This window comes from Lepisma saccharinum, chromosome 5 (genome assembly GCF_977018435.1).
Source record: "Lepisma saccharinum chromosome 5, izLepSacc3.1, whole genome shotgun sequence".
Taxonomy (NCBI): Eukaryota; Metazoa; Arthropoda; class Insecta; order Zygentoma; family Lepismatidae; genus Lepisma; species Lepisma saccharinum.
In genome coordinates this window covers 4,269,365-4,293,400 of record NC_139233.1, presented here as the reverse complement: position 1 = coordinate 4,293,400, position 24,036 = coordinate 4,269,365, and the positions used below count along the sequence as shown (strand labels likewise).

The 24,036-nt window shown below is 37.0% G+C and overlaps 1 protein-coding gene across 5 annotated transcripts in view; it reads right to left on the bottom strand.

Annotated features, from left to right (window-relative positions):
• The window catches only part of LOC145987616 (uncharacterized), a 122,134-nt gene that overhangs the window by 10,449 nt on the left and 87,649 nt on the right, over window positions 1–24,036 (bottom strand). The window contains exon 7 of one of the 5 annotated variants that reach the window (XM_083122012.1): window positions 9,129–9,782. The exons of 3 other annotated variants lie outside the window; for them this stretch is intronic. In XM_083122012.1, the coding sequence (XP_082978138.1) occupies window positions 9,406–9,782 (377 nt within the window). In that variant the 3' untranslated portion in view covers window positions 9,129–9,405. Of the gene's footprint in view, window positions 1–9,128; window positions 9,783–12,519; window positions 22,437–24,036 lie in introns of those variants that run through there. One more of the 5 variants, XM_083122011.1, reaches the window with a different exon arrangement.

Here is a 24,036-nt window from a genome sequence, read left to right as displayed (position 1 = left end):
GCGACATTCATGTCAACCCTGGTCCCCAGGTGGCTTCCCGTGATGAGTCTGGTGTGAAAATATACTATCAAAATGTGCAAAGCCTAACAAAAAAGCTATCAACTCTACAAATGTTCTGTAGCGAGTTTAACGAGTACGATGTGATTGGTTTCAGTGAAGTGTGGTTCAATGAAATGATCGCCGATAATGAAATACCCCTGACGGAATTTCAGGTATTCCGTAACGATAGAGGTTCACGTGGAGGCGGAGTTATGTTACTCGTAAACAACAAGTGGCCCTGCATCAGACGCCTGGACCTCGAAACGTCATGCGAGTTAATATGGACTCAAGTAAATATAGGCTCAAATAAACTTTTAATCGGTTGTTTTTATAGAGCCCCTAAATCTGGCACTGCAACCTTGTCAACATTATTGGACTCTGTGCTAAATGCTATGGAGGAAACTGACATCATTCTTATGGGTGATTTTAACCTTCATATAAAATGGTCATCATCGAACTCTGGCCTCTGCACAGACAATGATGACAGGTGGTTTTTCGACCATTACATCAAGGCGATTGGACTTCAACAATTTGTAGATTTTCCCACAAGACGCACAGAAACTCTCGACCTGTTGCTGTCCTCGCACACAAAGGTCAAGGCCACTCCCGGTGAGCAATTCATTGCCTCGGACCACACCCCCGTGCATGCCGAAATCCAAGTCCCTGGAAAAGCCCCCAGGCCCTCCCCCTCCTCCAGACCTGTCTACAACTGGAAAAGAGTCAACTGGGAGGAACTTTCCCTTTTCACCAGCCTCATTCCTTGGACAATGATGGACCCCCTCCCCGCGGAAGAAGCAGTGGATTTCCTCGTGGACTGTGTGCAGGCTGTAATTAAAGATCACGTGCCCCTAAGGAAAACAAGAACATCCCGATTCCCTGTGTGGTATACTGAAGAGACTAAGCTTACGCTGAGGAACAAAAAGAATGCGTGGATCCTGTGGAAACAAATTCCGAACGTTCATACACTGAACACTTTTACTTACTTAAGGAAGTATAGCAAAAACTTAATTCAAAGGGACTATAATAATTATATTCAAAGTGTAACAGAAAGTGCTGCTAAAAATCCTAAAACATTCTGGACGCTAATTAACTCACGCCGGCAACATGACCGTATTCCCCTTCAAGTCTCCTGGAACGGTAAGTCTGCTACAAAGGATGAGCGTTCATCACTTTTTAACTCGTACTTCCATAGTAACTTTACAAAGAACGCTGCTACCACACTACCGGAAGTCAGGTCCATTATTCCTTACACACTCTTTCAAATCTCAACTAACTGCAATGAAGTTCAAGAATTATTAAAATCTGTTTCAAGTTCCAAAGCTACCACTCCTAATGATATTCCTGCGATATTTCTGAAACATTTAGCCCATATTTTATCCAAACCAATAAGCACAATCTTTAATAAATGCTTCTCCGAAGGTGTGTTTCCTTGTACATGGAAGCAAGCAAATATAGTCCCTATCCTCAAACACGGAAACAAAACTCATGTCACTTCCTATCGGCCGATTTCCTTACTTCCTGCACTTGCACTGCTAGCTGAAAAAATCATTTCTAATCGTATCCTTGCACATGTTTCTCCGTTTCTCTCTCCCACTCAACACGGTTTTCTCCCTCATGCTTCCTGTGATACAAACCTTGCTTGCTTGCTTACCAAAGCAGTTAACTGCCTGAATGCCAAGCAAGACATGGATGTCGTATACTTAGACTTTTCCAAAGCCTTTGACTCTATCTCTCACACGCAACTCATCCACAAATTATCGAATAGATTCAATATTCACGGAGCTCTTCTTAAACTACTTTCATCTTACTTGCACAATAGAAAGCAAAAGGTTATCGTATCTGGTTGCTCTTCGTCGTGGCTCCCTGTAGTTTCCGGTGTGCCCCAAGGAAGTTCTCTGGGGCCCCTGTGTTTCTCTCTCTTCATGGATGACATTCACGAATATATTTCTTTCGAATGTTCAGCATTATTGTATGCTGATGACTGCAAATTATTCCGAAACATTACCTCACCTCACGACACATGCTACATCCAAGACAATCTCAAACACATTGAACGCTGGTGTCAAGACTGGAATCTCAAATGAAATCCGGATAAATCTGTTGTCATGAGGTTTACCCTAAAATCCAATAACACAGTGCCACCCTACAAGTTATGCAACCAGGTTATTCCGTTCGTACGACAGCACAAGGATCTTGGTGTCATTTTTGATAGCAAACTGACTTTCAACCATCACATAGACTACATAACTTCGAAAGCGATGAAAACACTTGGACTAATTTACAGATTTACAGACATAACTCACGTTTCTGCCCTCAAAACCTACTTTACAATGTGTGTTGTTCCTATTCTTGAATATGGCTCCTGTATTTGGTCAATGGCATGTGAAAGCAATTTAAAGAAAACAAACAAAGTAGTAAGTTTCTTCGTCAGAATAGTCAAACACAGATGCCCAGCCCTTGCAAACTTCTCCAAACAAGAAATTCTATCCACTCTACAAATTCATGACCTTTCTCTTCGCCGTCAACTCTCAGATTTAACACTACTCTTCAGAATCATTAATGGACAACTTTTCACCAGCGAACTCTTGCCACTTCTTAATATCAGAATCCCACGTCCCAACAGTAAATGCAACAACTTCTTTTACATTAAATCTTCAAGGCTATCCTTAGAACAAAGATCACTTCTCTACAGGCTACAAACCATTTACAACTCATTAAAAGACGCTCCGGGCTTCCATTTATCAAAGCAGACTTACAGAACGGCGTGCATAAAGCAGCTGAAGTATAAATAATATTATTCTTGATCTAGTTGTTATTATTCTTGTTATATATGTATATGTGTGTGTATGTGTCCATCTTATTATTTTGTTCATTTCTTTTCCGGTTGATATCCTGATGTAAAATGGATTTTTCTGTATTCAGGACTTTTCAAATAAATAAATAAATAAATATCATCGAGTTTTGCTTCGGTTAGAATCCGTCGTTTTTGCTTAGGTATTTTAAAATTTAACGATCCAGTTTCTCGTAATTTAAGGACAAGATGTCTAACCGTATCTCTATGTGGAGTTGAAACGCCTGGGAATTTCTGTACAAATTGCCTACACACGTCTCGACACGAGTCTGTTTTCACGTACGTGTCATACATAAAAATTCTTTGTTCAAACGTGAACCTTGCAGCTGGCATTCAAATCGTCTCACTGACACAACACACAACCAAGAATAACACTCTTGCGTACAGTACGATATTAACACGCTCTTGGTTTACATTGCTCGCCACTATATTCACAGCTCTGTCTTCATCTAGTCGCGAAGGAACAAAAAAAACTCGAGCTCGGAGATTTCGGATTGCAAGGAAGCTCACGAACTCCATTCACTTTTAACGGTTTCGTCTGCAGCGCAATCTTGATACAGTGTTACACATTCGAAACCTCCAAACGATTCCCATCACCACAAAACTCTTTCAAGCAAATAAACTTAAGCAGGATGTTACTGGTCAAAACTATGATTAAAATGTTTTATTATCTGTGGCTCTTAACATCCATCGTTTCTATAGCGTATTTATTTGTGTATATAAGAGCAGAACTTGGATGAATTACAGAAGAACATTTGCATGTTATAACACAGGTTAGTGTTCGTTTTGCAATATTTATATAAATGTCTGCATATGTCCATAAAAATAAGCGGGCATTACAGGCCGCAAATTTCGGCATCTCCGTCAGCACTGCCCGCCATGCTTCTCCCGATCACTCAGCTGAAGATCGAAATGGACGCACGGTACATTGTCATATAATTATAAAAAAAACCAATGCATTTGTTGGTCAATTATCACTAAACATGCATGCAACTACCCAAATATAACAAAATCACATAAAAAAGGGAAACACAAAAAAATTCTGCACAATGTCAAAATGAGGGGTAAAGCTCTACGATCACAATGATAGTCGATGGAAATAAGTGTTTCATTATCACTTTTATCAGAATACAGATCTGACAATTCACTTCCACTTCCAAATTCTTTAAGTGTGGCAAGCACATTTTCACTAAAAGATGGATCGTCATCTCTGATTCTCACACCAGGTTCCATATCGAAAAGACTTACGTAAAAGGTGTTGTGTGGTCCGTGGGACACACGAGTGCCTATTGCTTCACAACTAAAAAGCAGCGAGCAAAGTGCCACCGGGAGGGGGTTACGTGATATTCCAAAATATTAAGCTACTCAAAAGAACAAGGAAGTGTATGTTATTGCTTCCGAAAATGAGAGTGTTGTTCTAGGCCGAAGGTCCCAGGGACCACGCTACACCCGTTACGAGTTAAGCAATTCTCATGTTTTTTTTGTTGAAATCAATGACAATGCTACAAAAACAAGAGTGACTGAATTATTACATGCTTAAATATGAAGCTTATTTGATATTATTAATAATATTTATTATAATATTTTATTGAGTAATAATTATTACCAACTCAATGTTGGCTTATAGGAAAAGTTAAAAAAAAATCTTATTATTCTTGTACCCTGTCAACACAAATTTCACATAACTCAAAGTATTTCATTTCATTCATTAACTTTTCAATAAACTATTTACATCTACTATGTTCCTTATTAAATAATTACTAAAAAATCATCATACATTATAATGCATATAAAAACGAAAAATAAATTTGGCTGCAAATAGTAATGATGCAAATAATAATAATCATAACTACGAGTAGCATAAGTTTAACTAACTATTGTGACATTGAGCAGAAATGACCAAATACAAGAGAAAGTATCATTATAGTGATTTAAAACAGAATTGTCTACAAATCAATGCCTCACTCAAAATTTTTGGCATCCTAGGGCATTTTAACTTTGAATATATCAACTTACTCATATTCAGTGAAAAACAAGAAAGTATTCCGAACCATGGTAATGCACTAGATGCAAATATACATGTATGTAATAATAATAATTAAAATTTTAAAAATTATGCAGATTATGAATTAATATTACATTGACATCTTCCATTTTGCTATACTATTCACTACATACTTTTCATCTGTGTGCGGGGCCTCCCCAATGGCGCAGTGGTAGCGTTGTCGCCTTGTAATCAAGGGGTCCTGGATTCGATACCCAGTGGAGGCACATAGTGGTTCGGATCCCACTTTAAACTGTAAGTACAGTCCCAATTAGCCTTACTGTGCATAAAGTGGACTTAAAACACCAACTCGACTCTACTATACTTGTCCTTACAGGTTATTCCATATCAAATCAACCAGGCCTTGATGTCATGAGTTTCATTTACTTTTGGCAGAAAGTATGAAAAAAGTAATAATTTTAGATTTTCTGATAATGTATTGTTGAGGAATTTTTAAATGCTCTTTTCTCAGCCCCTAACTTGGTGTCACATGGGATCATATTACATTTTGTTAATTTAACTGTTTGCAAAATGTCAGATGTTGCAAAAAGCATACGTCAGTGAACAATATCAAGTTTAAGTATTGGTATTGTCAATGAGAAGTAGTTGATAAACTTGGAACAAGAAATGGAAGATAAATCATAATGGAGCACCATCTAAATAGTAACACATTAGCTTCGAACGATTAACGTATCTCCTTTCTTTATGTATTCATACATACAAAAATCCATACTTCAAATTTCACTATGCAAATATCTCTCACATACATACACATTTTGACTAAACACAAAGGCAGAATATAATATACAGAGCATTCCCTGACATTCACTTTGAGACTCAGTGGCAAGCGGCCAAGCGTCAGCACTTGTCTTTCCCGGAGAATGGAGTCCGCGACAATCGTTAAGAGTCGGCTATTAAAATTACAGTTTTCATATTGTGTACTAACCTGTACTAAAGAAGGTGTTGAAAATGCTGCAACACATTCCTGGCATCTCCAAAGGAAATTGGCATTTACACGTTAGTCTACTGTAATTCTCCCGATTTCTCATACAATACTCTCTTTTAACTCACGGATGGTGTGCGGATTGTCTTTGTATACTTTATCTTTTAGATTTCCCCATAAATAAAAATCGGACGCTGACAAATCAGGGGACCTAGAGGGTTTTTCAACACCCGTTTCTTGTGAGAGTCGGCAGATAGATTTTTGAGGAGACTGTTCTAACCTTTGTCCTATCTCATCGAGTTTTTCATCGGTAAGTACATGTGGGTTTTTCTTTCCACTTTTATTCAGAACTGACCCTGTTACTCTAAACTTTTTTACGAGGTTTAATATAGTGGTCCTATGTAGAACGGGAACACCAGGAAATTTCGTTGCAAAACGTTGTCGCACTTCTCCACAATTCCTCTTTCGGAAGTAAAACTCGACAAGATAAATCCTTTGTTGTAATGTAAACTTTTGTGGTGCCATATTAAGCCACAATCTTCAACACACGGACATGACACAACACAACTTCCAAGGGAGGATTATACTGGCATCAGTCTACAATGTCAACAGAAAGGGAAAGAGCGCTAAGGCAGGGAGAGCGGAAAAAAAAAAACAGACTGTAGTGTGCGACTGTCGCAGATCCCGTTCACCGGGAAAGACAATCGTTGATGCCGGGCCGCTTGCTGCCGAGTCTCGTAGCAAATGTCAGGGAATGTTCTGTACATGACTCTGTTATTGGATAGTGCCTTGACTAAACTGACATTATAATTATTTACGTGATCGAGGTGTTTCTACATGTAACAATATGTATATTTCAATTTAATCCACTTGCCTACACATTTTTAACACTGGTGGTATCCTTGGACCATGATTTAGTAGCCTTTCTACAGTACTTGATTTGATTTGCTTTATTTTACTTTGATTTTTGTGCCACTTTTGGCTAATTTGTGAAGATGGGGATTAGTGATGAAATGAATGAATGAAATATCCATGCCCAGGCCAGGATTCGAACTCGGGACCCCTGGCATCGTAGCATGATGTGCTAACCACTCTGCCACAGGGGCCGGCTCTACAGTACTTGATATAATACTTAATAGAAATAAGGCTACTGTAATATTGACATCAAATTTTTCATTTCTTGAGACAAATGTCTACTCTTATAGAACATATTTTAAACTGTTGTTTGAGTATGGTACACCCAGGGTTGTGCAATTATGCATAAAAAAGGTTTTCTACATGACACTTAAATTACGTGTAAAAATACATCAAATACGTAAAGTACGTAAATAACTACAATAAAACACAGAAATTAAAAGAAAACATGTTTCTTTTTGCGATGGTTATTGTTATGTACGGCAGTTGGGAGTGGCACAAAACAAAAAAAGGCTTTAAGAAGCTTTCCTTCTGAATTTGTATGTGCTCTTGTATTGAAATTTTATAAACTACCATATTCACATTCACATCATAATTAGCCTATGCAAGTGTACACATAATAGTTGGACATTTAATATTATCAATAATTGGAAAATGTATCTAAACAACAAAAATTATTGAACATTTAACAAAAAAAAAAAAAAAAAAAAAGAGTATATGGCCTCCCCTATCGCACAGTGGTATCATCGTAACCTTGTAATTAAGGGGTCCCGGGTTTGATTCCCGGTCGACACACATAGTGGTTTGGAGCCCACTTTAAACTGTAGGTACAGTCCTGATTAGCCTTACTGTACATAAAGTGGACTTAAAACACCAACTCAATCAAGCAAGTGTACAATCGCATTAAAAAGGAATTTAAAGCTGTCACTAAAACTTTAAAATCCAATCCAAATAAATTGTTGTTAATCGTTATGTTATGTGCAAGATCCAACAAGTCTCTCAATTTTTAAAAACGTGAGAAACTAGTTCTAGTTTTAAAAATTTGTTAGTGAGGGTATGAGGTGACTGTATAAACAATCTTCAGAAAATAATGATTTTGTGCTGAAATATGTAAGAAAATTAAAGTTTAAAACATAACATAATTGAAGTAGTTTTTATATTACTAATTTACAAAAGAAAATTAGCTCTTTACATCTGTGTAAAAAACTGGGTTTCTATGCAAACTAAATTATGCGTAATTTATGTAAAAACATAATGAGTAAATTACTTTGCCAACCCTGAGTACACCTCAAAATATTCAGAGAAATGGAGAAGGATTCCACTGCACTGACATGTTCTCTCACTTCATTGTAACACCCAAGATGCATATTTCAGGGCTAAGTTTGCAGCTCAAGGCTACGTTTATGGCACTGCAATATTTTTTTGTATTATGTAGAAATTTCTGAAAAAATGCAGGCTTCACCAGGGGTCTAAGTCTTGAACTGTGCAGTCATTAACGCATTACGATCTCGTGACTTATACTCTATTGTTTTGTTGCTATTTTCTCCTGCTGTTACTGTTTCAGTACAAAATGGCCATTCAGTACCGAATCTGAAACTTTAGATAAAATATATAAATAAATCTCTGGGCATTAATAAGAAAAAATAAAATGGCTCCTGCATGCTTATATCTTGTACACCAAATGATGTGAGGACCAAACTGAATCATTAGGGTGACACACATCAAAAGAGGCAAATGGGTTAATGCAAAAAGTACAAATTATTACGCATGCAATCAAATAAATATTAAGGTAACTTCCGCTTCATGAATTAAATAAACCAGAACATAGTTGTTTCTCATTTTCCTACATATTAGGGATGGCTGATATGAAATTTTGGCAAATACCGATATAAAATTTACCTATAAAAATATTCTACAGACTCGATATAAAATTACAAATAGTCCTTGAAGAATGTGAATGAATCATTAACTTCCTTAATAAATGCAAGTTACCGGTTGACTGCAATACAAAAGAAGCTGCATATTTACACACACTTTTAAAAAATACGGAATGGAAATTATAACAAAATGTTTATAATATCCATAAAAGTAACAAAATTGCAGAATATTGCTCTACATGTAAGATATTTGTAGACCTATCAGATTGGTAAAATTAATGATTATTTTACCAATAAAGATATGCCTATATCGGCCAACATAGTACCAATGAATCTGTTTCATCCCTACTATATACATGAAATGTGACAAATAATTAGCTCGGTAAAACTCAAACACATTCAAAATGGAAACTCGATTTTACATTTTTTCGCAGGACCAAGGTAAGAAAACTTAAAATGCAGTAACATTTTGTTAGGTTTAAGCTAATTTGTCTTTTTAAAGAAAAATAAATCATTTTGTCTGCCTGTGTCAGCATGTGTAAGGGGAGGGGAACTGGACAAACTAGACAAAACATATCCTTTTTCCAAGCAAACATCTGTGTTACTTGTCTACGTCTTCGAAAAATAATACATTGGCACACATTGGCACAATCTAGCTCATTCCTTCATCTACCAAACCAATACCCAACTCCCTTGCACACTTGTAACAGCATTATCACACTTGCATTCACATTTTTCAGTTCCATTCCTGAAATTTATGCTCCGTAAAGGAGTCCATGGAATTTGTCTCAGACGCATTATGATGCCATGATGCATCATAATTAAAATCATAGTTTGGATTGTATAGTGTCGGTCCACGATTAGATTTACGACACAGAGGGTACCCCATGCTCAGATAGTATCTATAAAGCGTCATGTGGCTCACTCCATACATCTTCCCTGCAGTGATAAAGCTACACTTTCCTTGACGAACATCTTCAATAGCTTTCATGAAGTTTTGCGTATTCCCCTTTCTCAGTTTAAAAACTCTGTTTTTTCTTGCCGACAGTGACTTCAGAATTATTTTACTTCTCGTCTGACTCAGGGAAGCCTCATCCACATATCCTGTCGGGTCTGTCAATGAAAAAAAAGTACGGATCAGGGCTTGTTCTTTATTACAAAAATTCCAATGCACTATACTAATATTTTGAATTTAAGAAAATAAACATTAAAAATAAATAGAATAGCAACCTGAATCTATAATAAATGAATTTGAAGTGATTGAATTTAACAAGACCTTGTATCCCTGAAAATGGCTACGATTTATGTAATTTAATAATATTCAATCTTCATTCAACCTTGTTTGAACGAGAAGAATGGGAAAGCTGCTCGACTATATTCTTAAATTTAAAAATTAATATGCATTGAAAACAACCAGAGCATGCTGGTGTAGAATATGAAATGCAAAACTTCAACTGTAAATGCATGATATATGCTTGATTTAATAATATATAGTGTGAAGAGGCCTCCCCGATGGCGTAGTGGTATGGCATTGCCTTGTAATCAAAGGATCCTGGGTTTGATACCCAGTAGAGGCACATTGCACAGTGTTTCAGATCCCACTTTAAACTGTAACTCCAGTCCCAATTGACCCATCTGTGTATAAAATGGATTTACAACAAGAAATCAAAATTCAATTCTAGTGTGAAGAATGCACTCACATATTTTGAAAACTACAGCCCAATTGTACGTATGCTTTAGGCACAAAACTTCTCTCCTGCAATGTTGTGTAGGGGAAACCACAAAACCACATCTGCTATGAGGAAATTCATCAATGTAAAATATCTTTACAATAATGCTGATATAGATATTTTTACTTTGAATTAATGGTTAACTTCATAAAAATGTATTCATTGTCTCGAATGGTGATGAGTAGAGGGTGCTAAAACGATGTTGGTAGAATCTGAGGGCCTCTGTAAATCCAGTAAAGCTGTATGCTGTTCTCCTCCTGGGACAATCAAGGATGAATGAAGAGTGGTCCTTTGTTTCAAATGATTCATTACACTGCTTACCAATGATTTACATACTTCAATATTACATACAGAGATTCATGAATATTGCAATAAAATAAAATACTACTTACATGCTACAACAGTTTAAAATAAGGCAGAACAGATATTCATATTGTTGTATTCGCACTAATGCTGCAAAATATTGGTTAACCTTAAATGCTAAGCTATTTTTAAGTCGCAAAAGGCTATTCCTGTTTGTTGCTAAGAGTATGCTCTAATGGCCTGTTCATCAGCTTGGATCATCTGCTTAAACTCACAGCCATGAAATTAGGCAGGTGGCAGATGTTCACGCTGTTGCCACGTCGGAGCACAACCCGTGTGTTCTGAGGTTGAAGACAATGAAAGATCTCAATGTAGAGTTGGTCTTTGTAACCCATCTGATACAAACTGACAGTGCTTGCTCAGTAGGTCAGGGATGACACAAAAGTGCTCCGGAGAGAGATTGGTCTGACGCTCGAACTTGGTAACGCAGCCCTGTTGACGTTGCCACAGAGTGCACGGGAACCAGCAATTTCTGTCCCACTCTCACTTTGCTCTTCCCATATCTGGCACCAGCGCAATTCTGCCCCACCGCCTATTTTCATGGCCGTGTGGTTAGTTAAGTAGTGGCCATGAGCAACAATGGTGGTGGGAGCACAATTTTACAAAATGAACAAGTCTAAATTTGGAGAAAAAAAATATTTTTTTCCCCTAATTATGTTCTGATAATGGGTCCGTTTAATTGGGTGTCTATCAAAATAACAAACCCAAAATTCTTGACTTTTTTCATGACTACTTCTTGACCTTTCTTTCCTCCCCCCATTTTTCTTAACATTTATTTACTCCCCCCTACTTGGATATAGTTGTAAATTAAGAAAATATATATTTTTATTCAATGAAAAACCCCTACCACAAGGACGGTTAAGATGAAAACTGAGGCTGTACTTTAACAAGAGATTAAGACTTGCTTTAATTATTAATACATATAAAAATTGATGCTTCAGACTTCATCCTGGCCACATTACATTATTTAATATTTTTACATACAAGAATGTAATTCTTAAGGAACAAAGTGAACAAATCTTAACCACAACTCAATACAATTGTAGATTTCCAAATATTCAATGTTATCAAATCCCAGTACAGGTATATAACAGTGTAAAATTCACACTAGAAAATAGCAAAATTTCTTGACCACAAGCATAATTTCTTGACTGGTAGACACCCTGATATTACAATTCTGTTTACTGTATCTAAAAGTCACCACACTCTGGCAGATGAGAATGTACATGCACCTTTTATCTGGGTGAAATCTCAATTTTTGAATCAACAGTCACTCGTCAACAACCAAAACTCCAATTTTACCATCCATACCAACAACCACAAAACATACTTGAACACTGTTTCAGAGTTGTCAACCAACATATCCTCTCGTAAAGGCTGGGGAAGAGGCTACATGTCACCATAGCCCCAGACTCAACCTGTCTGCTCAGTAACCATCCCTAACAAAAAAAAACACTTCTTTGATTCTGGACACATGTATCTGCGCCTTTTTTTAAACAGCAAAACACTGGTGACTGCCAACCCACCCACCACCTGGCAAAACACAGGTGAAAGTGCCTTTTTGTCTAATGCCTGTTTCTGCGTATGACACCATCTTTTTTCTCCAGTCCATATGCAGCCAGACTGTGAAATATAGAAATTTTCATTTTGTTTGGTGTTTATTTTCTCCTTCCAATTTTTTATCGACCCTTCTGACTCGGGGAAAAGGATTCAACCCAAATCATAACACAAAGGAAAAAAATCACACATTTTAAAATTCTAATTCTTTTTCAGTAGGGAATAAATTTAAAGACATAAAATATTTTTAAAAACCTGAGATTCCTTTAATGCAAAGCTTCATACATATATTAGTTACATACATGTATTATTAAAAAAAATCCAACACACACATTTTAGTTATTGCACGTTAGCTGCTTTTTACAGTACCGTGTGTATTTTTGTAAACAACTTCAGCATTAGCAAAATTCAATATAACTTTTTTTGGTTTTTGTGTTAAAAATATAAAATAAGAGATATCAATATGGAAGAGCATTATGGTTCATTCACCTTAAACCTTCATCTAATTACATATTATGAGTTACTTTGTATAAGGTAAAGAAGTACAAATGATGATGTTACTGACAGTGTAATATCTTTCATGAATTTTAAAGTAAGTTCCATGAAAAGCTGCACTGCGCTTAATGTTATTATTTAATAATATACTTTACAAAACAAATGAGTCAAAAAAATATTACAAAAGCTGGGTTGATACCAGTTCTTATGTCTCAGCATCACATGTGGATCTATAGGGAGTGTGGAGGGGCAATCACCCCTCCCAACTGAAGTGTTTCTTCACACCTTTCAGAATAAAATTAATCTTCTTTCGTTTTTTTGTCACAAGCCATGTATTTCTATCAACATAGTTATCAGTAAAAAGAAGAGCAAATAACATTCATGCCTTACCCAGGATTAAAGGTGATAGTAAGGATAATGAGATACGGATTAATGCTTTCTGTGTTTGAACCTGGGACCTCCAACTTCACAGCTGGGTACCACACCACGTGGCAAATCAATATATCCAAATATATTTTTAAATGTCATGGCATATTAGGGATGAATTCATGCGAAGTTTTAACGATCTTGTATAAAATGGCAACCAAGAATTTAAACCATTCATTAGCATATTTAATTAATGCACAGGGTGGGAAAAAGTATCAACATCCCTTCCATCAAAATGGAGTAAATAATGCTATCTTCCTTTTGCGGTTTCAAACAGATGATATATCATTCCCAACCAAAACCATCGTATGGAGTCAATTATGTTCATATCACTGTAAATACTGGGATTCTGCTTGGACTAAAAATAAAAGCTCCCGTGGTGGAAGTTCAGAATAATAGCTAAAAAAAGAACATTCTTTATGAACACCAGAGTTTAGAGTGTGTGTGTGTGTGGGGGGGGGGGGAGGTGAGCTGTTTTAATAAAACATCCCCCCAAGCTAGGGGGATTTGCATAGGTATCCCCCTCCTAATGTCATGTTTCCATGTTCATCCATGCAAGCATCCCTCAGCCTATCCCCGAATTCGATAAAGCATCCCTCCAACTACGAATTTCCACGAGTACTGAACACTCTGGTCTGAAAAAAACCTGACATGCTTCAATGGCTGGGTTGCTCTTTGAAATCTTTTCGTTTGTGGTTCTCTATTGTTGAACATGGAATATTCAATTCTATTGACTTAAATGAGTATTGCATGCCTGATTGTATCAACAGCAGCACAACAATCTGAATATCTACCTACTACTTACCTATCTCTTTTAAGGGACACTAACCATCTAACTTGATGGCAAGGGTATAGAGAATTTCTCACCCACTCTGTATACATTTTATGTCATAACAAGGTAGCATATTTAGAACTGCATTTAAAGTACAAAATTTGAAGTGAAAAACTAGTACATAGAAGCTATATTTATATTCATTAGGTCTGAGTCGATATCAGTTTCAAATAATACCACTATTTTGTCATTTCTCACAGATACCGATGTTTGAAAATTGTAACAGTTTAGTATATCGGAGACACATTTCTTCATTTTTACAAAAGAAACTACTTATGGAAATGAGTTTCTCCAAGGTTTCCAATGTTCGTCGAGGTATTTTCTTTCATCGTGGAATATATTTGACCGGCAAATCATGTATTTTCAAGAGAAATATCTCTTCGATGCACAAAAGCTCTTGCCTGCATTACCTTCCACTACATGAACCGAATGTTCCGTACGTTTGATGACGTAAGCCCCTGTCAGTGTTTCCAACCTGCCCCTTTTTTAACTATGCTTGCCTAACCTAATCAAACCTAACCTAAACTTATCGGAAATGGTTCATGGGGCTATCCGTGAATTGTTCATTGGGCTATCTGGGAATGGTTTGTGGGGTTATCAGTCAGCTACCCAGGCTATCCGTCAGCTACCCGTGCATAATGTACATTTGCACACGTGACGAACACAATAGTAGGTATTTTTCGGTGAACGAGGTTGGAAACACTGTATACCCACACCGTGAGCCCAGATGTGCCCGCCATATTGTGCATTATGGAAGCGAAGAAAGGAATAAAAAATATCACTATGTATGTGAAAAATTGTGTTTCTTTTCGTGCAAAAAGCATAATGACACCTTGAACTATGTTCCGCAATACACAATTGGTAAGTACGAACCATGAAAAACACAAAATATTCGATTTTAATGTGTCTTCGATATACTAAACTGTTACCAAATGTTTATTATTTTTCAAATACAGTGTAATAAGAACATGTTAATTTTCATGTATGTGATCACAAATGTACTAAAAATATTGGTTTAACCTAAAAAAGCAAAAACTAATATTGATTAACATGTGTGTTCCGCAATTACCTTCATCATTTTATCAGTGGTTTACTTTCAAATATTCAAGAATTACATCAGAAGATTAAGATAGCTGTCAATTACAAAATTGTTTACTAAGTTTCTAGAATAGTTAAACTCCGTTACTATTTTGAGCTACACATGTTTCATAAGTTCCTTTGGGATTTTCAAGTTTGGCCATGTGGAAGCAAACCCACATACACAGGATAAAAGCATGCCAGTAAGTAGGGGAAATGTTGAAGTTTGTTTTATCACGACAGATGCTGCTAGGAGGCAGTAGTGTGCAAAAGAACAGCATTTTCAGGGGAACAGAAAGCTTTTTTGTGTCCTGCAATTTGCTAAAACTGAGTCAATTGTTACACTGTAACGTTGTTTGAAGCAAGTATTGTACAGATTAACCAACAGACAAAACAACACAAGAGACTGGTGTAAAAAATTTGAAGAAACTGCTGTTTGCATCTCGCAAAACTAACATGTGTAGCAGGAGCTATTTTGCAGGATCGACTTCTGGAGTTTGTAATTTTCGAGAGAATCGGAGGTGAATTTCTTTCAGCTGTCATAGCATTGGGGCTGAGTGCTCTTTAAAGGTAAGTTCTGCATGAATCTATGAAACACGTGTTGTGCGTTTCCGTTGAGTCAACAAGGGAGTAAATATCAGGTAGGTTAAAAACTTCGATATTCTCTCTTTTCACCGACATGCTCTGTTCCCCGTGAGTGAAATGGTTACTGAGCTATCGACTTGAAATCCCGGAGGGACTTAACAAATGCTCTGCATTTTTGCAACCCCGAATAATACTCAAACTCTGGAAAGGTATGAGCTGGTATTCACACAGCCCTAATACTCATTAAAACAATAAGTAAATGGCAGAATTGCGGTCACACACTAATGGATTGTAACAACCTCAATGACAAAGTATCATTGCAACCCAAAAATGTCCTTGTACATGCAATTACAGAGTATTACATTAAGCCAGTAAATTATTGGCAATTTCCGACAGAATACCATGCCTTAGTACGTCCCATCCCCATGGTCATATGAAGGATAAATATAGCTATCCAGCCTTCAGACATACAATGTAATATTTACTAGACAACAGCACAATCTTCTATCAATTGTGCAATTTGCGTGTGTTTGGACACAAAACACCTATCACTGGGGCATTTAACAATGAGCTGCTGTTCTTTTTAAAACTGATAAAGCAAACTGCGGAGTTCTGATCTGTAATACATTTGCAGTGCAACTCAAAATGCATACAATAAAATTGCATCTATATGAACATCAATGTTCTTGTTTATTTACCCTCCATACATGAATAAAAGTAACCATGTAAGAAAAATGTAGACAAAATACTTCTACAGTGTTACAGTATAGAACAAATTGCGACAAAATGAAAGAAATTGAGTAATATAGGTAAAAATTTCAAGATATGGCATGGCAAGTAGCATACACAAGTTATTAACAAATCAAATTTGTCAATAGCAACTTAATTTCTCACTAGAGAGCACTCTTTTCCTGACAAAATACATTACATAACCTTGAAATAAACTGAACACCTAGTCATGCTTATACATACAGTCACAAACAGATTTCTGAAAAAAAGGTCCTGTATTTATTATTATGTAGCACCACAGGACTTTTTATCTCAACAAATGGCAATGCAACTGTGGATTGAATGGAAGTTACTGATAATGCTGCTGTCTTTGTGCGAGCGAGCGTGGTTAAGAATGGAAGTTGTTACATGAACCTTACACAGCCTGATCGAAAATGAGATCAAGAGAGATTTCACCCCAAAGTGGCAAGCGACATGTGTCGTTTGAGGATTCCACCAATTGAACACAGGCTTGTGCAGTGTGTCATGTTGCTAAGGTGTGAAAATTGTTCTTGGATTGACGTGTCGCATGTCACTTCAATCTGAAATCTCCCTAAGATAGCTTTCAGACTGATCTGACATGACTAAAAACTCCATACACTGGAACATACACCCTCCCCCCTCTATAAAAGTATTCACTGAGCATGTGCAACCAACAGAGGCTACACAATGCAAACTGTAGAAAAATGGCCCAGTCCATGTAACAGGCAACATGTGCAGTAGCATGGGGTCCCAGGCACAAGGGGTTCGGATCCCCTTGTCCCAATTAGCCTTCCTGTGCAAAGTGGACTTAAAACCGAAACTCTAGCATATCTCACTGGTATGGTACAAATTATTTCTAACTTTTGGAGCACATTATGCAATGATAAAAAGGTTGTGAAAAACAGCTCAACCAACACAAAAAAAACAAAAAAACATGGCAAACTCATGAACTAAAGTGTCAGTTATTTGTTTTCTCCTCAAGCATTCTATTTGCTTATGCCCAAGTGCTTCCCTGTTGTTCCTTCCTTGCTTCCTTGTCAAATACTTCAAGAATGGTAAATATTATATCTTCTATTTCACTGTGTACAATTTACTTCATGATAATACAGATACTTGGATTTGAATAAATGTGACGACGATGTGTTAAAGAATGCTGCAGTTTGGCAATTCTAGGGCAGGCTTACATCATAAACAGCTGATTGCATCACCCACCCTCTTTCAGTTCACTTACGGATCAAAATCAGACGACAGCGTTAGAGAGTTTTTCTCTTGTTGGTCAAGCAGTACCCTTCAGATATTTGCTCTTGTGGTGAGCATATGCTCTATTTTGAAATTAAAGAAAAAGAAGTACAATTTTGGATATTTAGATACAGGTGCATATGTTCAAGAAATCAGTAAATAGGTCACAAACTGATGTGGGATAGCTGAAAGTAGTAGAGTAGTAGTTTCTAAAGGCATCATTACGTGGCAGCACAAACCAGCTTGATGATACTCAGTTAGTAGTTGCTAGATATCAGATGCATGCATGGTCAGCTCAGTTTAAATATGGCGACCATATTCGAGGACTGTACATGGACATGATTCAAGCTTTAAGGAGAGCGACAATAGACAGCATAGCTCAAACGAAACAAGTGTGCACATGTTGGCGGCAAATATTTTGTGGATGAAGATCTTGAACGTGAGGTGACTGTGTCAGGGACAGCAACCCAAAGACTTTTATGCAGCAGGTTTTGGGGAACTGATAAAGCGATGGGATAAGTGTATCACAATGTTGGAGATTAAGTTGCAAAATAAAAACTGTTTTCAAGTCAGTATATCACTTTGTGTTTGTTTAATAAGCGCTTGTGACCTACTTACTGACTTACCTATGTATGTGAATCACCTGGTTGGAAAGCATGTGAGAGGACTTTCATATATCCTTTGTTATATTAAGGGGGGGAGTTGTGCTCTCTTTGTGCATTGCAATTCAAACTTTGAGGAAATAAAATGTGCACCAATGAAGGAATGTGGACAACTTAATATTTACTGCATTTAAAACTGCGCTTAAGAGCATGCTGAATCCTATCAGAGCACAACAGCAAGACTTATAACAGATCCCACATAGCCAAACGGTTAGGGCTTTCCCCTTTGCTACAAGTTTGATTTCCTGTGGAACTCCAAATTTCAGAGTTTACCCAGCATGTCAAGGACAATTTGAGAAAAAGTAAAGTGTTCCCCTGTGCATAGCACCACACCATGAAGGCGTATAGGGGGTGTGGGGGTAACGCCCCACAATTTGAGAAGTAGCAGATAATGGTCTAGAAGCTGCTGAGGAGGCTTTGGGCCCCAATAGGCTGCTGAGCCCACGGAGAATAGTTTAGAAAGACTTACGTTAGACAAACATACAAAACAAAAGTGTAGACAAATAACAAAACCATGCCATTAACAAAGGATAAAGGATTAATTTCAGCCTGGCAAAGTAATTATCTATTGAATAGCTTCATCGAATTTGATGGGGAAAAGCCTCATCTAAACTGTTTGACAACAGTCAACCACAGAGCAATTACAGTGCGCTCTCTTTAATTTGAACTTGGATAATTCGAACAAAAGCACATTCCCCTTGAAACCCCAGGTTTCCAATAATTTAACATAAATCTTTCCAAGAAAAACCAAAGTGGTTGCTACATAAGAAATTCCAACAGATGACTCGTCCTGCTTTTCTTCTTGAAAATATTGTTTTTGTGGTTAACAGATGTGCCGACGGCAGATATAAGAGAGGGCAGCAGGAATCCCAAGAGCTTTTGTTTGTAGGAATGTGACCTTCAACCTCTCGGAAACAAGTTGAGATGGGAGCGGATAGCCGGACAGAAGGGGTCATTTTTCTGTGTGTTTTATGGAGTCACAATGTCGAAACGTGGTGCGTACAGTAGATAACATTAGATCAGAAAGTTGAAGTGCGTGCGAAAGAGAAAGCGTGTTAGAGGCGGCATCCCCAATATTGACGCGTGTGTTTTAAAGTGGTTGAAACAATCACGTGATGCGAATATTCCAATAAGTATACTGTTCCTGGATGGAAATATGGATAAAACATAGCAGTTTTAAGGTAAGGTGTACTGTTTGTGTATTAATGCAGTTTTATGTTTAAAACAGTGTGTTATTTCAATGGTGTGTTTTATTTATTACATTCAGATTAATTCGAATTTTGGATAATTCAATTTTTTTCGTAGCCCCTTAGAGTTCGAATTAAAAAGAGTCCACTGTACTAGAAGGCACTTTACTTACAAGCCCACCATGTGCACTTCAAGTGCAGTTTCTGACATTGACTTGCCAAGAATCGAAACTAGTTGCATGCCTCAAAAAGGCACTTTCATATTAATAGTATATTGATGATGCATGCCTATGTGACTAATGTAAACACTCATTTGGGGTTAATATTTTCCTACAATTAATTCGAGAAAACATTTTTATTTGGTTCTTATTTGCAAATGTAGGTTAACAACTTTCGTAGTGATTTTACAATATTAAAATTTTGAAACACTAAAAAGTAGGGCTTATCCAATGCCACTTTGAACTGATACCCATACAGATGCTGATATAGATTCTCACAGATACCAGTGCCTCCAAATTGTAACTATTGGCACAGAATCAAGTATTCTGCTGCAATTGTATGCATCAATTCACCAAAATTTTGCTTTAAAATATTCACAAATTACATCTGAATATTAAAATAGCCATCACTTAATCACACAATATTTTTTTTTTCATACTTGTGCAAAATGCACGGACATCTCAAATTTTGCATAATTTTCTGGATAATTGCGAAAGTGTTGCACCAAATTTTTACAGATCCTTCAAAATACCCAAACTATGGGAAATTATTGGCATGTTGAGCCCACTACTAAAAATAATAGGAGAACGTTTAAAGTGGGATTAAAACCACTGAATTTTGCCCGAACTGGGAATTGAACCCAAGACTTCTTGATTAAGCATCATTGTTATCGAGGAAGCTCAGTGAATCACACTGAACTTGTTTCTTTGAGTTGTAAGTCCACTTTATGCACAGACATACTAATTGTGACTATCAAAACCACTATGTCTGTATTGAGCCTGGGAACCCTTGATTACAAGAAGATGACATTACCGTTATATCATAGTGGAGACCCTGCATTGGACTCGCATCTTACTATGCTGACAAGACTCTAGAGTCGGAAAATACAAAATGTAGGTGAGACAAGACTGGAAGACAATGGAATCTTCCTTCTAAACCAATGAAAATCTCATAAAAGACACATGGCCATGTAGGGTTAATGCCCGAGGATGCATTATGCAAAGACAAGACCAAATATGAAACAGAGTTGTGATAATAATGGTTACATTTCATCCAGACACTTCTCAACCACAACTCACAGTTCCTTCACAAAACCAGCGTACATGTTACTGCTACCAGTATCTTCACTCCAACAAGCATGCAACAAATATATTCCCAACAGGTGGAAGTTTGGCATTATGTGGCAAATTGGAAAACTGTTAAAGGAACTTCACCCCCCCCCCCTTTCCCCTGCCCCATACCCTTCTCATTCACAAAAATCAAAGAATAGCGGAGCAGGGATTTAAAAAAGTTTGACTGAAATTTAAATCAAATTTCAGAACAAGCACCAAAAAGATGATACGAGAGTTTTGAATACTTCTTTTAATTCGCACATTCCTATTTGTCTGCATTAGAAAATAAGTCTGATGGTTTATCACAACCAAGCCTTCCTTTTCTACTACTACTATTATCCTGGGGCAGTTCACATTATCAGTATCTACCATTCAAGCAGCAGAACAACTAGCTGTTGGAATATTGATCGCATCCTCAAACTGACTTCAACAAAAGCAAACAGTATTTGTCATTAGTATAAAATGTTAAAAAAAAACACTGAAGATCAGCAATTTGATACATAACGTTAATAAAAACCACTTCCAGTGTGTGTATAGAGTACATAATTCTATGACTTTACAGCTGTTATATTAACCAGCTACAGGCTAAGAATTACTTTAGGTAATGCACAAAATAACAATCTGCAGCGTTACTGCAAAATTTCTTTACATTAAAAATACAAAGATAAATTTGCAATTGCACACTTGAATGTGGACTAAAGCAAACATAACTTTCACAACACACACATCTCAACTCTCAACTGAATGTGAGAACTATGTATAAAAATAAAAGAAAAACATGAAGCAAATACATAACACTGGGTCTTGTTACATGTACATAAACTCCAAATCCAGCTAATTTTCTGACTGTTTTAAAAACATGCTGAGTAACAATTTATGCAATAATCTACATAGCAGCCATAAAAATCACTATATTTGCATAGATAATAGTAAAAATTGAGTTATAACAACATAATGAAACAATTTTTGATGTCATGCATTTGTGAAGGTACTTTCACTTTTGATCATGCATTGGCTCTGAATATTCAAATTCCTTATTCGTTTCACTGGCCTTGGGGCTTGGAGGCTTAATAACTAGTTCAGGTAAAACTAGTGGAGGTAATGAGTTAAAGAAGTCCATGAGACTATCTTCCTTCACCCAAACATGCAACATGCCGACGTAGCGCCAGAGCGTCGAAATGGATACGAGAAACGCTCGAGCCGCTTTGGTCATTTTGAGTTTTTTCAACCACACCGCTTGTAAGGCTTTAAGCATGTTTTCTGATACTTCCCTTCCTCGAATCAATAGCTTCTTTCCTTGAGGCGTGTTCACGATTTCGGCCTGGGGATGGGCTACCATGCTAGGAGCCGTGAGTTGTTTCACTAGCTTGGGCACAGGAGTGGCCGCAAGATGTTTCGCAAGTTTGGGCTCCGGCGTGGCCGAGAGATGTTTCGCAAATTTGGGCACAGGTGTGGAATATGCGTGAGGAAACATTCTCTGGGCTGGAGGTTGGCCAAAGGCAAGGCCGTATTCACGAACGTTAAACCAGAAGCCTGCAGGAAAAAAAAGCATTCTCTCAGTTCATTTTTTGCATCAAAAGCATTCAAGCATTCAAGTTCCAGACTTACTAAAAACTGGACAATTTTGTTTTTAAATAAAAAAGAACCTGCAGTACAAGCAATATACACTATCACTGTTAGCCTGGCTGGTTTCTAATGCACTTAATTTGTCAATAATATTGTTGAGGATATTGGTTGTTGAAAAAAAAAATACCACACAAAATATGCACACAAGTGTTACCCTCAACTTCAAATACCAACACTGCATATTTTCCCAAGTTACCAATAATTTCAACAAGTTATGGTTTCACATAGGAAGGAAGAGTCAGAAACATGCTTAAATTTACCTCATTCAATGTTTCACGGCATTATTTTGCATTTCATATGAAATATTTTACAACTGTTGAGTCCAGTGACCATTTAAAATTTTCTTGATTGATTTTGTGCAGAAAGCATGCAAGATCCAGAAAAACAACTGTTAATATATTTTGAAATGTTCATGATACATACAAGCATACTGCATTTCTTACTGATCCCAACAAGTGCTAAAGATCAACTTTCTGGATGGCTAAGAAAGAAACACTATATGTTGCACTACAACATTATGGGATATCTGTTAACATTGGCCTATCTATTCATGTTCATGTGAAAGTGTTTTTCGTATTACTGGGTTGATGGTTAGTGTTCCTGTTAAATTATATGTAAGTGTTGCCAAGTCACATCTAGCAGTTTTTTTTCGTTTTTTTAACTTGCTGGTATGAAGCACTATGTTTCCAAACTGCAGCAAAAAGGACTCCACCTGACAACCACTACACGGTGCAAGTAATATACATCTTAAAGCCTGAGCAAGCAAAGAACCAACTTGAAATACTATTTTTGTCTCTTCTGCGGAAAGGCAGGAGTGGCACATGAACCCTTGAACCAGTCAGCTTTATTCAGTTGCCATGGTGAAGAGAAATTCTTGTTGTATTCTGCATTGCCAAACTAATGCAGGACTGCAAAACGGTAGCAAAGATACCCCCAAAAAGAGCAAGGTATGGCTAAGCTTGTGGGTGCATGTGAACAGCAGAAGGTATCATTTATCAGGGTGTCTACCAAAATAACAAATCCAAAATTCTTGACTTTTCTTGGCCTTTTTTCTTTTTTTCATTTTTCTTAACCTTTATTTATATGACCCCTACTTACGTGAAGTTGGAAATTAGCAATTAAGAAAATACATATTTATTTAATGGAAAACCCCTACCAAAAGGCCAGTTAAGATGAAAACTCAAGCTGTATTTAACAAGAGAATTAGATTTCATTTATATATTAATGCATCCTGGACTGCATTTGGCAGAGTATTGAGGCTCTGAAGTTTTGACTCGCAGCCAGTATAATCTTATGTGGGAGCTTGTGTTGGTTGTCCCTTCCCCCATCCTATCCTACCACCATTTATCCTCATCTACACGATTAGCCAAAGGGGCAGAAAAGTTAAGTAAAATAATCAATCAATCAGTTGTGATGGCAAAAATTCTTTACTGCAAGTATAATTTCTTGAACTTTTCTTGCCTTTCATGACTGGTAGATACTCTGTTTATGACTGAGCAAAAATCCA